At 43.4% G+C, this 13,691-nt stretch overlaps 1 protein-coding gene across 1 annotated transcript in view; it reads left to right on the forward strand.

Annotated features, from left to right (window-relative positions):
- Nucleotides 1-381: 381 nt before the first annotated feature.
- FSTL4 (follistatin-like 4) overlaps nt 382-13,691 on the forward strand; it is a 665,226-nt gene continuing 651,916 nt past the window's right edge. Inside the window, exon 1 of the mRNA XM_011969239.1 lies at nt 382-496. Coding sequence (XP_011824629.1) covers nt 489-496 — 8 coding nt within the window. The 5' untranslated portion in view covers nt 382-488. The remainder of the gene's footprint in view (nt 497-13,691) is intronic.

Raw genomic sequence — 13,691 nt, forward strand, 5'->3', positions numbered from 1 at the left:
ATTTGGAGATGAGCAACTTGAAGTTTGTGCAAGTGCTAGGCATCTGAAGAAAGAGATTGCGGTCACAGCATCAGAATTGGTGCAGGTCCATCCTGGAGTTGGGACTCGCTGCTGGAAGCTTTGTTTCTCTAGGGGAAGCTGCCCAGGAGAGGGCTGTACATCGGGAGGGTCTTGCGTTCTGGGGCCAGCCAGCCTCTGCACCTCACCAGTACCCTATTACGTCTGGTGCCCAGCTGGTTTTGCACCCCATGTGCCCAACCTTGCAAAGGGGCTGCATATGCTTAGCACTGGCTGAAGGAGCCCCAGGGCTAAGGGCCACCCAGTGGGAGGCATTTGGGCTGGCGAGGGGACTGGACTGAGATTCCCTGCAGGCTCTTAGTCCTCTGAACATTTTAGAGGAGGGAAGGAGGGTGGAAGATGAGAAAGGAGAGAAAGGCAGAGAATCCAGAGATGCCGGCAGCCAGTGATCCCAGCCAGGCCTGCCTCCTATGGACAGGTAAGCCCTAGACCTCTTTGCTGCTTCCACGTGGTGCTCCTTGGCAGCCCTGCTCAGCCCTTTTTTTGCTAGTCTCTCTCAAGTACTCAGGGGTGAACTTCTTTTTGCACCTTCCACCTGCTCTCTCAGCAGACCCTGAGAGGAGAAGGCAAGTGATGGCAGGTGAGGGTCTCATGTGACGTTGTTGACAGGGAACATGGCATAAGGGAAAGAATGTGGGCTTTGGAGCACCATCACCTGGGGCCTTCCCCGCTGGCCCTGTGCTGTGTGTTGGGTGGCACTGGCTCTGGGCACACGGCTAGCCCCTCTGAGCCTTACTGTCCTCTGCTGTCAACAACACCATCTCTACCTCACAGTGGGAAGTGGTTGTAAGGACCAAAGGAGAGAATGGACATGTGTAAAGGGCTGTGTAGGCCAGCTGGTGCATAGCAGGTGCTCAGTATGGAGCATCTTATTATTTCTAGAAGAACTCAGGCTCCTGTATTGTTCTCAGAAGAACTTCCTGGTGGATATGGAGGCCAGTTTGTTCACTTGTTTGTTCTTTCTGCAAGTGTTTGGTGCTGGGTGCGGTGACACCGTGCATGGGAAACAGTACGTGCTCAGTAGATATTTATTGTCTGGATGGCTACAGAGATTATAGACAAAGTTCTTCCCCTTTGGGAGCTTAACCTATGGGTGATGGTGGTAGTGGAGCTGCTGAGTGGGGATATTTTCTGATTTTCCCAGGCCAGTTGATCTTACTTCGATATTCAGGGCCAAAGAAGCCTTGAAGAAGCCCCTATCTCAGTGGGCCAGAGAAATTGCCTCCTTCATCCATAGTCTGACACTCTTGTGGACACAGCCAGGAATTGCAGGGAGAGAGGTGACTGTGATTTCATCCCAGCTGGAAAAGACAATGCAGATGTCCTTAGCCAGTGGCAAGGTGTCAGTGGTACCTTGTGGACATTGCCACCTTGTGGGCATGAGGAGGTGTTCATCCCCTTCCTAACCATGCAGTTCCTCTGCCTCCATCAAACCTAGAGCACATACAAAACTGCACAGCAAGTACTTAGCTGAGAAACAAGCAATCATCTTTGGAAAATCTTTGTGTGCTATTCTGGAAGACTTGAGTGAATTCCCGGGGAGGGGTCCCCCTGTAGAAAGATTGAGAAGGGAGTGATTTACCTCCCCTTATACTTCAGTTCTTTTTGGAGTAAAGGTCCTTGCCTCCAGGTTGAACTCCTCATTCTCAAATCCTGTGTAGACTTTTAGCCTGGTAGCTCTGGCTTGAATAGCCAGCTTTAGAAGCAGTTGGTAAAATAAAGGTTGACTTTGTTGCTGCTAAAGTTGAAGAAAGCAGATGGGCCTGTGAGCACATGGAGGGCATCTCAAGGGCCCAGGAGCTGGCAGCCTTTGGGCTCTGGGACCTTCACCTTCAGAGGCTAATTGTGCAGAGACCAGCAAGAGTCCAGGACCCTGTGATGGTTCAACCGTTCTGAGACTGAGGACTGGAAAATCTGAGTGTTTATTGCCTCCATTTTTTATTATCAGCAAAAGTTTAATTACAGCTCTCACTAAACCTACTACCTTCTGCCAGCATTTACAAGGCAATAAATTTCCCCTTCTCTCCTTACACAATCTGAACCTCCAATAGGGCTGTGCATATGCACTGGAAGATATTGATTCCCCAAAGAAATTATAACAGCATTTGTTCTCAAGTAAACACACAGAGAGGCTATTACAACACTGAGGAAGAGTCGATTGTCTCTGTTTTATTAAACAACACAGCTCTCAATTGGAAACACATCTAAATTATCAAGAGATTGGTAGGACAGGCAGGCAGCAATGCCTGTAATGAGGCTTTGAGTGGGAGGGCTCTCTAATGTGGAGGGTAGAAGGAAGGTTTGTCCCTTTCTCCTTGCTTCTTACTCTCTCCCACCTCTCACCCCTGCAGCCCTTTAGCATTGAAGGGGCATTGACCTTGGCTCTCAGCTAAAGAGTGGGCAGCTCACTGTAAGCTGGCAGAAATGAAGCTCACACAAGACCTGCCAACTGGCTAATGGCCCCATGTGTATTGGCAGACAGTAAACAAAAGCCTTTTAAAAACTTCTTGTTGTGTTACTGGCAGGTGGAAAAGGTTGATGCATTCATCAACCTAATTTGGAAAATGGTACATGGCCCATCTTTGCTTTGGAACACCCAAAAAAGCATACCACTCAGCAAAGGGGCGCTCAGCCATGACTTAACTCCCATAAGGCAATTTGAGACACAATGTTTCACTATGAACAACTTAGCTCCACAGTCCCACAAGAGCAGTGTGGGATCAGAAGTCTAGGGATGCTCTGTTCAATGTTTGCATGTTCTATACAATGCTCATGGGGTGTTCATTTCTGTCCTGTTAATAAAAAGATAACCCCTCAACCCACTTTCTGTCATTAAATAAATTCATGAAAATGGGGATGAAACAAAGTTTCTTTGCTACAGGACTTTTCAGAGGCTTTATGCTAATATGCATTATGAATCTGGAAGAGGGGGAAAGAATATGTTAAATTCTCTGAAAAAAAATTTTAACAGAATTCATACTTTGTACAAACAGCGTTTTTACAGAATATTCTTTGTGCAGTACTCATCTGCAGGAATAAAGCAAAGGTAGAGTGGACCATGAGGAGTGGTGTGGATTTTCTTTATTGGGCTTCTAGAAACCAGCCTTGGGAGTGAGTCTGAGTGGGGCAGCAGGAGCCTCAGGCCATGTCTGCCTTAGCTTTGCTAAAATGGTGCCAAAGCTCTCACTGGGTCTCTGAGAAGATGAGTTCAGCTGAGCTGACACAAGGGCTCCAACACAGCGGCATCTCCATTAGAACACAGTCATGGCAGTCTTTTCTCAATGACAGAAAACTCCAAGTTAACGGAGAGGGGATTTTCTACTCCTAGAAATGGCAGACTGACTTGTTTGAGACGAACCTCCTATCAAGGACAACTGGAGCCATTGTGTTGTATTTTCCAGATGGCCACATCACTAGCTCGCCCATGCTGTGTGCCCATGTGTGTGATGTCTCCTTACAGGGAGACATTGACTCACCTGCACTGAGAGGTGGCTTTTATGTTTCTTCCCTTCAACACAGACGGGCCTTTGTAACTGTCATGACCAGCAGAATGCAGTAGAAGTGAAACTGTGTGACTTTCAAGACTATGCCATAGAAATTACCTCCTGCCTTTCCTTTTCTCCCCTGGGATACATGCTTTTGGTAGCCCTTAGCCAATTTGTGAAAGTTCAACTAATCTGAAGCTTCCGTGTGGTAGCAAGTTATAGGGAGAGGGTACATAAAGATAGTTAGAGACACTGGAGAAGCCCAATTGCTAGCAATTTGAGTTTTCCCAGACTAGGTACCAGACATGTGAGTGAAGCAGCCTTTGAGATGAGCCCAGCCAAAGCCAGCATCTGACTGCAACCTCATGGGAGGCCCCAAGCTAGAATTGTCCAGTTGAGCTGCTCCTGAATTCCTGACTACAGTAACTGTGGGAGATAATAAATGACTGACATTGTTTCAAGCCACTAAGTTTTAGGGGAATTTGTTTTGCTGCCATAGTAATTGGAATACAACTCTACAAAATTAAATAAAACATGAGTTGAAGTCTTTGGAAAGCTATCAAGGTGACAAGAGCTTGGCTAAAAGGGCCAAGATTCTTGGAAGAAGAAAAATCCTGGCCAGGCGCGGTGGCTCACGCCTGTAATCCCAGCACTTTGGGAGGCTGAGTGGGGTGAATCTCCTGATGTCAGGAGTTCGAGACCAGCTTTACCAACATGGCGAAATCCTGTCTTTACTAAAAATACAAAAATTAGCTGGGTGGCAGGTGTCTGTAATCCCAGCTACTGGGGAGGTTGAGGCAGGAGAATCACTTGAACCTGGAAGACACAGGCTGCAGTGAGCCGAGACTGTGCCATTGCACTCCAGCCTGGGTGACAGAGTGAGACTCCATCTCAAAATATATATATGTATGTATATATAAAATAAAAATAAAGAAAGGAAATCCCAAGGGGAGAGCCATATACTTGGTGCTACTTTTACCCAAGTTTGCTGACGTGAATGCAGCTGCTGAGAGGCTGAGCAGAAAGTCGCTCGAAATGCCTGAGATGTTGATCACAGCTTTTGGCATTTTCATGGGGCTTCAGGGGAAAATTGTGGTTCTACCAGATAGGAAGTCCTGGTAAACACCTCCCCAACTTTGAGTTGAAATTTATAAGAATAAAGTTGATCTTGAAATAAGCCAGCTCTCACAAAGGCCATCATTAAATCAGCTCAGCTATTTACTGGATTAAGGTCACCTCTTCCTACTCTAAATGCCACCAGAAACAAACATGAACCCTCTCTTGAACGAGGCCACATCGTCCAGAAACTCAGATTATCTCTACAGCATCTGGAATCCAGTAAAGAAATAACTAGGTGAGCACAAAGACAATAATTGACTGAAAACCAAGAGACAGTGCCTGTAGGAGAATAGACTTACAGGAAACCTGGAAATTGGAGTTATCCATCATGAGCTTTAAAATGACTGTGGTTAATATGTTCAAGAAGTGAGCAACAACACTGAGACTTCTGTGGAGAATTGGAAACTATATAATCAAATAGAAATTTGAGAATTGAGGAATCAATAACTGAGGCTTCATAGAGGGATTTAATAGCATATTAGGTGCAGTGGAGGAGCAGATTAGTGAGCTGGAAGAAGGATCAGTAGAAAACTTCCAGTTTAAAAGACAGAAAAAAACATGATAGGAAGTACAGAAAAGAGCGTAAGAGACATATGTGAGATGGTGAGATGGTCTAACATGCGTAACTGGAGTCTTGGGTGGGGGTGGGGGGTAGAAGCCATATTTGAAAAGATAATGGACAAGAATTTCCCCAAACATACTAAAACATCAAGCCACAGATTCAAGAAGCACTATGAACCCCACATAGAAAAAATTAAAAGGAATACACCTAGACACATCACAATAAAATGACTGAAAATCAAGGAACAAGAGGAAATCTTGTAAAATTCAGAGGAAAAAAGGACAAATTTCCTTCTAAAAGCAACAGTGAGCATGACACTGACTTCCAAGAAACAGCAGAAACTTGAAGGCACTGAAATATCACTCATAGTGAAACAAAATAATCTCCAACTTAGAATTCTATATCCAGTGAAAAACTTCAGAGACACGTTTTTAGACAAAAATTGTGAGAAATTATTATATCCACCCTAAAAAATAAAGAACTTCTGAAGACAGAAGGATGTTGATCCCAGACGGAAACATGGAAATTGAGGAATGAATGAAGCAACAAAAAGTATAAATATATCCACACACATATGTGTGTGTGTGTATATGTATATGTATGGGTAAAAATCTGACTATGTCTTCTAGGGTTATAAATATACAATTAAAATACACAACACAAAGCACAAAAGGCAGTGGGTTTGGGATAAATGAAATTAAAATTTTTAATTTGTCCAAGAAATAATACAAAATACTAATTTACTTTAGGCTTTAACAAGTCAAGAATGTACTCAATATAGGGTATGTACTATAAGATTTGTAAAACAATGCATAACTAACTAGCTAAGAGTGAAGAAAAATGAGATAGTGAAAATACTTGATCCAGAAGAAATTAAGAAAAAAAGAAAAACATAAAACAAGCAGGACAAGTGGAAATTAAACAATAAGATTGTAAACTCAAATATATCAGTAATTACATCAAATGTAAATAGACTAATTACAGGATGAAGATCGTTAGACTAGATAAAAACAAAACTCAACTATGTTTCATAGAGACATATTTTTATGTGTAAGAATTCAAAAAGATTTGAAAGTAAAAGGAGAAAAAGTAACTTTTACTGTGTATTTACTATGCAAATATTAATCAGAGGCACAATGTGTAGAGGCAAAAATCGTTACTAGAGATAAAAATCATTTCATGATGATAAAGGGTCAACATACTAGGAATCTATAACAAATCCAAATTTATAGGCACCTAATAACATAGCTTCATAATATAGAAAGCAAAAATTGTTAGACTCAAAAGCAGAAATAGACTTATTTATAATCATGGTAGGAAATTTTCTTTTCAAGTTAATATAGTTTTCTCAACTTTAAGTTTTCTCCCATATATTTTTTTCTTAAATATCTGGGTCCTGATACCTTTTATTTGAAGTTAGCACTAGCAGATGACAAATTAAATAAAAACAAGTATCAGTGGAAAATAATAGCGGGGCAGGCATTTTCTTAGGGCTTGCTTTACCTGTGGTCTTATGTGCTCATGGAGATCTCTGTAGTACGTATAAATAGAGATTACTCACGAAGAGCGATCTTCCTGGTTCATATGATACAGATCAAGTATACTGCTACATCCAAGTGTTACACAGTAAGTTCCCTGCTTCCTGGGTGTCTAACTACCTGAACAAATTTCAGGAACTGGTAAGAACTTTAAAGAATGCCAAACCTCCATTTGTTGCTCTTCCAGAACCATATTTTTCTTACTGCCTAATATTTTATATCAGTCAGCAAAATGAGACTCACACACAAAACACACATGAGCTGATGGGTATTGTCTGTGAGATGCCCCAAAGTGGAAAGACAGAATATCAGAATCGGGACCCTTGAGAGTCAGTAGCAAGAATCAAAAGTGTGTCCCTAGTCTTAAGTGTGCTGGGCTCCCAGTGTTCCCTCCTGCCTCTTCCAGGCAGCCTGTTCATCCACACAGTGGTGATATAGAATCACGGGGAAGTTATTATAGAAGACCATAGAGGTTGCTGTCTTTGTGTGTGTGTAGGAGGAAGGGACTGATCTAGTGACTTATTTAGCATTGAGAGCAAACTTGCCTGAAGCATCTGGATCTTTCTTAATTCACTTATTTTTAAAGAGTTTTATTTCCTTTGTGTTCAGTGTAGAATAATCAGAAAAAAAGACAAGAAGAAAAAAATTCACTCATAACCCTACCCCACAAATCACTTAATTTTTATGCATTTTTCATAAAATATGTATCTCATATATTATAAGTATCATAAAGATATTTTCAGTCTTTTTCTCATTTTCCAAAACAGGATCTAACTAACTATACATGTTATTTGATAGCTAACTTAGAAAAAATACTTTTCAATTGTGTCAAGAACACCTTTGAAATCAATAAATATATAGATTTATAGTTTTTAGTTTTTACTTCCATTTAATGCTTATTTTTCCTGATTCTATAACAATATGGAAAATGAAAAGTAGAATTCAGAAAATTAACACCTCTAGAGATAACTACTTCCATTTTTGGCATTTTGATATTTTTGATATTTGGTATTTCCATCTTGATACGTTTTCCAGTCCTTTTTCTATGTATGTCTATAATTTTTACTCCCCCCACCCACCGCAAAATTAGGCTCATATAATGTATGGCAGCATTATCTTTAATGGCAGGGTGGTATTTCACTTTATCAAGGTACCATTTTTAATTTATATAATTCCTTACCTTTAGTCATTTACTGTTTCTAATTTTTTTTGTCATTAGAAATGATGCTATATCTATTTGTTGTGTTATCTAAGTCTTGTGCTTATCAATTTTTTTGAAAAAACAAAAAATAGTAGATGTAGTGCTATTGCTTGATTAAAGGGGGTGCCCATGTTTATCGCTTTCAATACATATTGCTCTGGAAAAACCATGCCAACTTACTTCCCCATTAGCACAGGGTCTTTAGACTCCCTCCTCTTAGCAACATGGGATATGGTCCTCTTTATGAACCTTGGCAAAGCCAGTAGATGGAAAATGGTTCTTGATCTTTAAATCTGTATTACTCTAATCTCTAGCAAGACTGAATATTTCTCAGACTTTTTTTTTTTTTTTTTTTTGAGACGGAGTCTCGCTTTGTCGCCCAGGCTGGAGTGCAGTGGCCGGATCTCAGCTCACTGCAAGCTCCGCCTCCCGGGTTTACGCCATTCTCCTGCCTCAGCCTCCTGAGTAGCTGGGACTACAGGCGCCCACCACCTCGCCTGGCTAGTTTTTTGTATTTTTTTAGTAGAGACGGGGTTTCACCGGGTTAGCCAGGATGGTCTCGATCTCCTGACCTCGTGATCCACCCGTCTCGGCCTCCCAAAGTGCTGGGATTACAGGCTTGAGCCACCGCGCCCGGCCATTTCTCAGACTTTCATTGTTCATTGTTCATTTGTGTTTCTTCTTTGGTCAGTTTCCAAGTCATTCTAGATTAATTCTGTGGGATCAAAATAGGGACACATCTGACTTCTTTAGAAGACTCTTAGATAAAGAGCTAGATTGAGTGGGTCCAAAGGCTCTTTCTAGTTTGTTTTTGTAGTCAGATCCAAAAGGGTTTGTTTCAAATTGTTGGACATTATATCTAGTCTTAGAATATCTAAACTAAAAGAGCTTACAAATATTATTTATTCCAACTCCCAGTTTTACAGGAGGAAAAAAGACCCAGAAAGGACAAGGGGCATACCCGAAGTCACATGGCATACCTTCCTGCTTCTGCCTCTTCCTGTCTCATTTATTATTGAAATGTGATGTCTGGAATGGTTAATTCTGTCTGGAATCCTACTCATCTCTTGGGTTAAAGACGGAAAGGTTTGGTATGAGGCTGAGATTCCCAAACCGTCAGTGTCCCTGATGAGACAGATGAGGAGAAAGCCCAGGCTGAATGTAAATATCCTTGAAAAGGAAAAGAAAGGTCATGACTCTGAAACTTCCCCTGATTCTAAATAGATGTAGGAGATGTTGTCAAGTTTCAGCATATTCAGGATCTGCTTTAGTGAACAGATTAATATTATGCATAATTTATGATTTTAATAAAAATGGGTACTACAAAAAATAAAGTATGTTTCAAAAAAATCATTCCTTAATAATCTCTTTATATTGCAATTTTGTCTAGTCCATTAATTATCTTAAAAAATCCCTCATAGACTGTTTCAGAGGGTGGGTTTGCTGCAGTAACAACCTCCCAAATCTCAGTGACTCCAACAATCAAGGTGTCTTTCTTGTTCACTCTCCATGTCCAATGGGGACTGACTGTGGGCTCTGCTCCCATGGGCACTCATGGACCTGGACCTATAGTGGAGCTGTCTCTGCAGGGAGAGGGGATATAACAAATCATCCACTGATTTTATTTACGGCAGGGGTTGGCAAATTATGGCCTTGAGAGCAAATCCGACCTGTCACATTTTTTTGTGCATTCTATAACTTTTTTTTTAAACCGTTCTAAAATGGTTTTAAAAACCAGAATATTTTGTGACACAAAAATTATATGAAATTCAAATTTCAGTATCCATTAGTAAAGTTTTATGGGAATACAGCCACACCATTAGATACATATTATCTGTGGCTGCTTTGGTGGTGCCACAGTAGCAGAGTTGGATAGTTGGTGACAGTGGCCATATGACCCACAAAGCCTTAATATATGTCCGGCTTTTTATAAAAAAGTTCTCTGCTCCTTGTTTTAAACCACCTACCAGGCACTAATATGTGATACTCATACTCACATTTTGTTGGCCAAAACAAGTTTAATGGTCTTGCCTAACTGCAAAAGAGATGGAGAAATGTATGTAGGGAGAAAAGCTGGAAATATTTGGTGAATAGCTGTATGGACTGGCCCATGGGTAGAGAGAAGGTAAATTCCTACCTAGTATGTGGCTGAGATTTCACCAATTCTTAATCAAATATGAACTAAAGATAATTGACTATAAATGTCTGTCAAAAGCCTGAATTGCCTTTGTCCACACAGACCTGGTCCTCCCTTAGAATGACCGCCATCGATCTGTGGTGATTCTCATAACTGCAATTTACAACTTGGTAACAACAGCTAGAGAAATTTATAAGCAACCCAATGAGCAGTTTTAAGAAAAAAAAATCAATTCTAGTTCTCCCGAGTACGAGGGGACATTTAATACTGTAAATCGTCTGAGCTCAGCTAGAAAGAGAAAAAGAAAAACATTTATTTTCTTATTCACAGCTTCCTTTAGAGCAATCACTTTGGACTCTTATCTGGGAGTAATGTTTCCCAAACAATGCAGGAGGCGAAATCGCAAGGCTGACACTGCTTCCTGAGACAGCATAAACCCCTCCACCAGCTTCAGACAAGCCCCAGTTAAGTCCACAAGTGCTAAGTAAGCCACTGAGTAAATAAGAAAGTGCGAGTCATTTCAAAACGTGATTGTAGGGCTGCTAGATTTAGAACCCTCTCATGAGATGAAGACACTTGCTCAGCTTCCCTCCCTGGAGCTCCACTGTGTATTCATCACCAAAATGAGCAGCTCAGGCATGCCCTACCTAGGCTGCTTTCTGACCCTTGGACACGGGGACCCAAGAGAACCAGCTTGCAAATCCTGCCCAGCGGTTCCAGAGTCAGCCTTGCTCAGTTCTGGCTCCCTGAGACGTTTCCTCCCTGTCCCCTCTCTCACAAATTAGCATTCCTTTCTTTTTAAAAATCTCCAAACAGCTCTTGTGCTCTTGCAAACCACACTTCCTCATAATGAATCATCCCCAGAGGGCACGTCTTCATGCAGTCTTTCCTACTTCCTTATGGTTCTGGCAACTGAGTAATCAGAGATATAAGAGCCCTTGTTCCCTGCCATAAAGTAAGTTTATAGAGATATAATTAGCAACAATATTATCTTCATTTGGACTTAGCCATGCTAAATGTCCTATAAGAGTTGTTTACGAGGCGATATGAATGGTAATGGTATTAATAACGCCATTAGCCAGAAGTATCAATATTTTCCACCACTTACTGCCTCCTAATGAGGTTGCGTGTGGAGTTCTGGGGTGGGGATGAGCTGGTGGATTTATAGAAAATTGTAAGGAAGCACTTAAAGAGTCATTAAAAGGAATTTGGTAACCTCAAGATGTAGGGCCCTTGTCCTTCTTGGAGTTAGTAGCTCAGGGAAGGCCTCTATATGCACAGATACAGCAGCCTGGATGTGCCTTGCTGTTTGAGAGGTCGGACCATGGGCCTTGCAGACATACCCTTCCATGGGGTCCTGCTCTCTTGCTACCTCCTCTAGGAGCACTCAGATAACTCACTGGGGCTTAAATCCATCCGCCTAGTGGCGGACAGCCTTGACTCATGGGCTGTGTGGAACCACGGTTTCATTTGCAGTATCTTTTACAACAACAGGGCGGAAATAATTTGCACTCTCCACCTGCTAAGGGTCTCAGCCCTGTGTTTTTCAGCAGTCTGACAGGTAGTGAACATCTCCCAGGTGCCCCTATAATTATAGTGGGGAGAGCTGGGAGGCCCTGGATGCCCTGTACAGATGGGGAAGCTGAGGCTCAGAGGTGATCTGTTCTTGGTGAGTGGCCAAGCAGAGAACAGAGACCATCTCTCTGAGTTCCTAGGCCCGGCCTTTAAATAGATGGATGGGAAAAAAGAGGAAGCTCCAGTGCCAGGTGGCGGGTGCTTCAGGCTGTGTTGCAGAGTCTGGGGTGTTCACCTAATTGATGAGGACTCCCCTAAATGAGGCAGAGCAGCGCAGAGGAGGGAGCACTGGGACTGGAGGCAGGAGGCCAGCACAGGTGCCAGCTCTGTCCTTTCAAGCACGGCCCTGCCTGAGGCTCGGTTTGTTCATCTGGGAAGTGGGGATGATTTTCTGTCCTGATGGTCTCCGTGCCTGTGAGAATCACATAGAAGGCTTGCTGAGAAAGCATTTGTGCTTCTGTGTCCCTTCCCTGGCTCTGGAAGGCTGGGCAGAGATGGAGGGAGAGTGAGTACAGGGAGGCAGGGCCTCGCCCCAGCCCTGTGCTCTTGTTGGCAATGGTGGGCCCCCCGCTTCCTCCATGCGGTGCTGCTTCCAGACCCGGTCCCTGGCAGGGCCTCTGAGAGCTGCTTCTAGCCATGCTGGGCAGCACCCCTGGGCACAGACAGCCAAGTGGCTGGCTCTTCTGACACAGGCACATCCAGATTTATGGCCAAGAAGCCTGCTCAGTCCGGGATTAACTCATCACTGAGGCAGCTCCAGATCTCACACCCCTCTGATCCTTTTACCTTGACTTAGGTACTCAAGTCTGAGCACAAAATGAACACTCATGGTTCTGGGTCAGGGCTATGACTATCTCAGTAGCCCATTTGTCCACTGATGTGAGGACATGCTTGTTGATCTTATCACTGGGGCCTGCATGTCAGGGAAGCATCCTCAGAGCATGTCTGAGGGCAGAGGTGGGCCCACTCCTCGTCCTCATCCAGGACAACCTTGGCTGTCACCAGGGGGGATTCCATCCCTTAGTGGGGGCTAGGATCTTCTTCAAGGCCTCATGGGAGTCTTGAGCCAGGGCAGATCACTGGATTCCCAGACCCAGAGCATCTACTTGGCAGAGGGACTATAGCTATAAGGGTGGAGGAAGGCTGACCGGTCTCCCTGGAGCAAACCCCAGAGACCCTGTCTCTAGGAAGGACTTCTTCCTCAGTCCCAGCAGCAAGGCTCTAGAAACGGCCTCTTTGAGGAGAACAGACGTCATAAGAAGAATTGGCATGAGGTTCTTCTATCTCTACCCGGGCTGGGACCTTTGGGAGCCAGCAGTTCTGGCTCTTTTCTACCACTCTCGGGGCAGCAGGGGCAGTAAAACCATGAACCCTTTCTCTTCCCCAGACAACACGAGGAAAGCATCTGTCAGCTTGTGAACTCCTGAGTGTTGGCAACTGTATCTAATTCCTCTCCCTACTCACCTTGGTGGACCCAGTAGGTGCTTAATATAGAGCAGGTGCTGAATAAATAAATGGGAGAGCAGGGCACACGGAAGGAAGGGCTGTTTGGTTTGGGTTTTGGTACCAGAAACAACCATGAAATGTTTGAGCTTTTTCTTTCTTTTCTTTTCTTTTCTTTTTTTTTGAGATCAAGCCTCACTCTGTTGCCCAGGCTAGAGTGCAGTGGCGTGATCTCAGCTCACTGCAACCTCCACCTCCCGGTTCAAGCAATTCTCCTGACTCAGCTCCTGAGTAGCTGGGACTACAGGCACATGCTACCACACCTGGCTAATTTTTTTTTTTTTTTGTATTTTTAGTAGAAACAGGGTTTCACCATGTTGGCCAGGCTGGACTTGAACTCATGACCTCAGGTGATCCTCCCACCTTAGCCTCCCAAAGTGCTGGGATTACAGGCCTGAGCCACTGCGCCCAGCTGTTTGAGCCTTTTCTTGGAGGAACATGAGCAATCCCTCTGAGGATCACCTGATGAAATGGTGCCTTTCGGAGGTCCCAG

Source organism: Mandrillus leucophaeus, unplaced genomic scaffold (genome assembly GCF_000951045.1).
Source record: "Mandrillus leucophaeus isolate KB7577 unplaced genomic scaffold, Mleu.le_1.0 Scaffold88, whole genome shotgun sequence".
In the NCBI taxonomy this organism is placed as follows: domain Eukaryota; kingdom Metazoa; phylum Chordata; class Mammalia; order Primates; family Cercopithecidae; genus Mandrillus; species Mandrillus leucophaeus.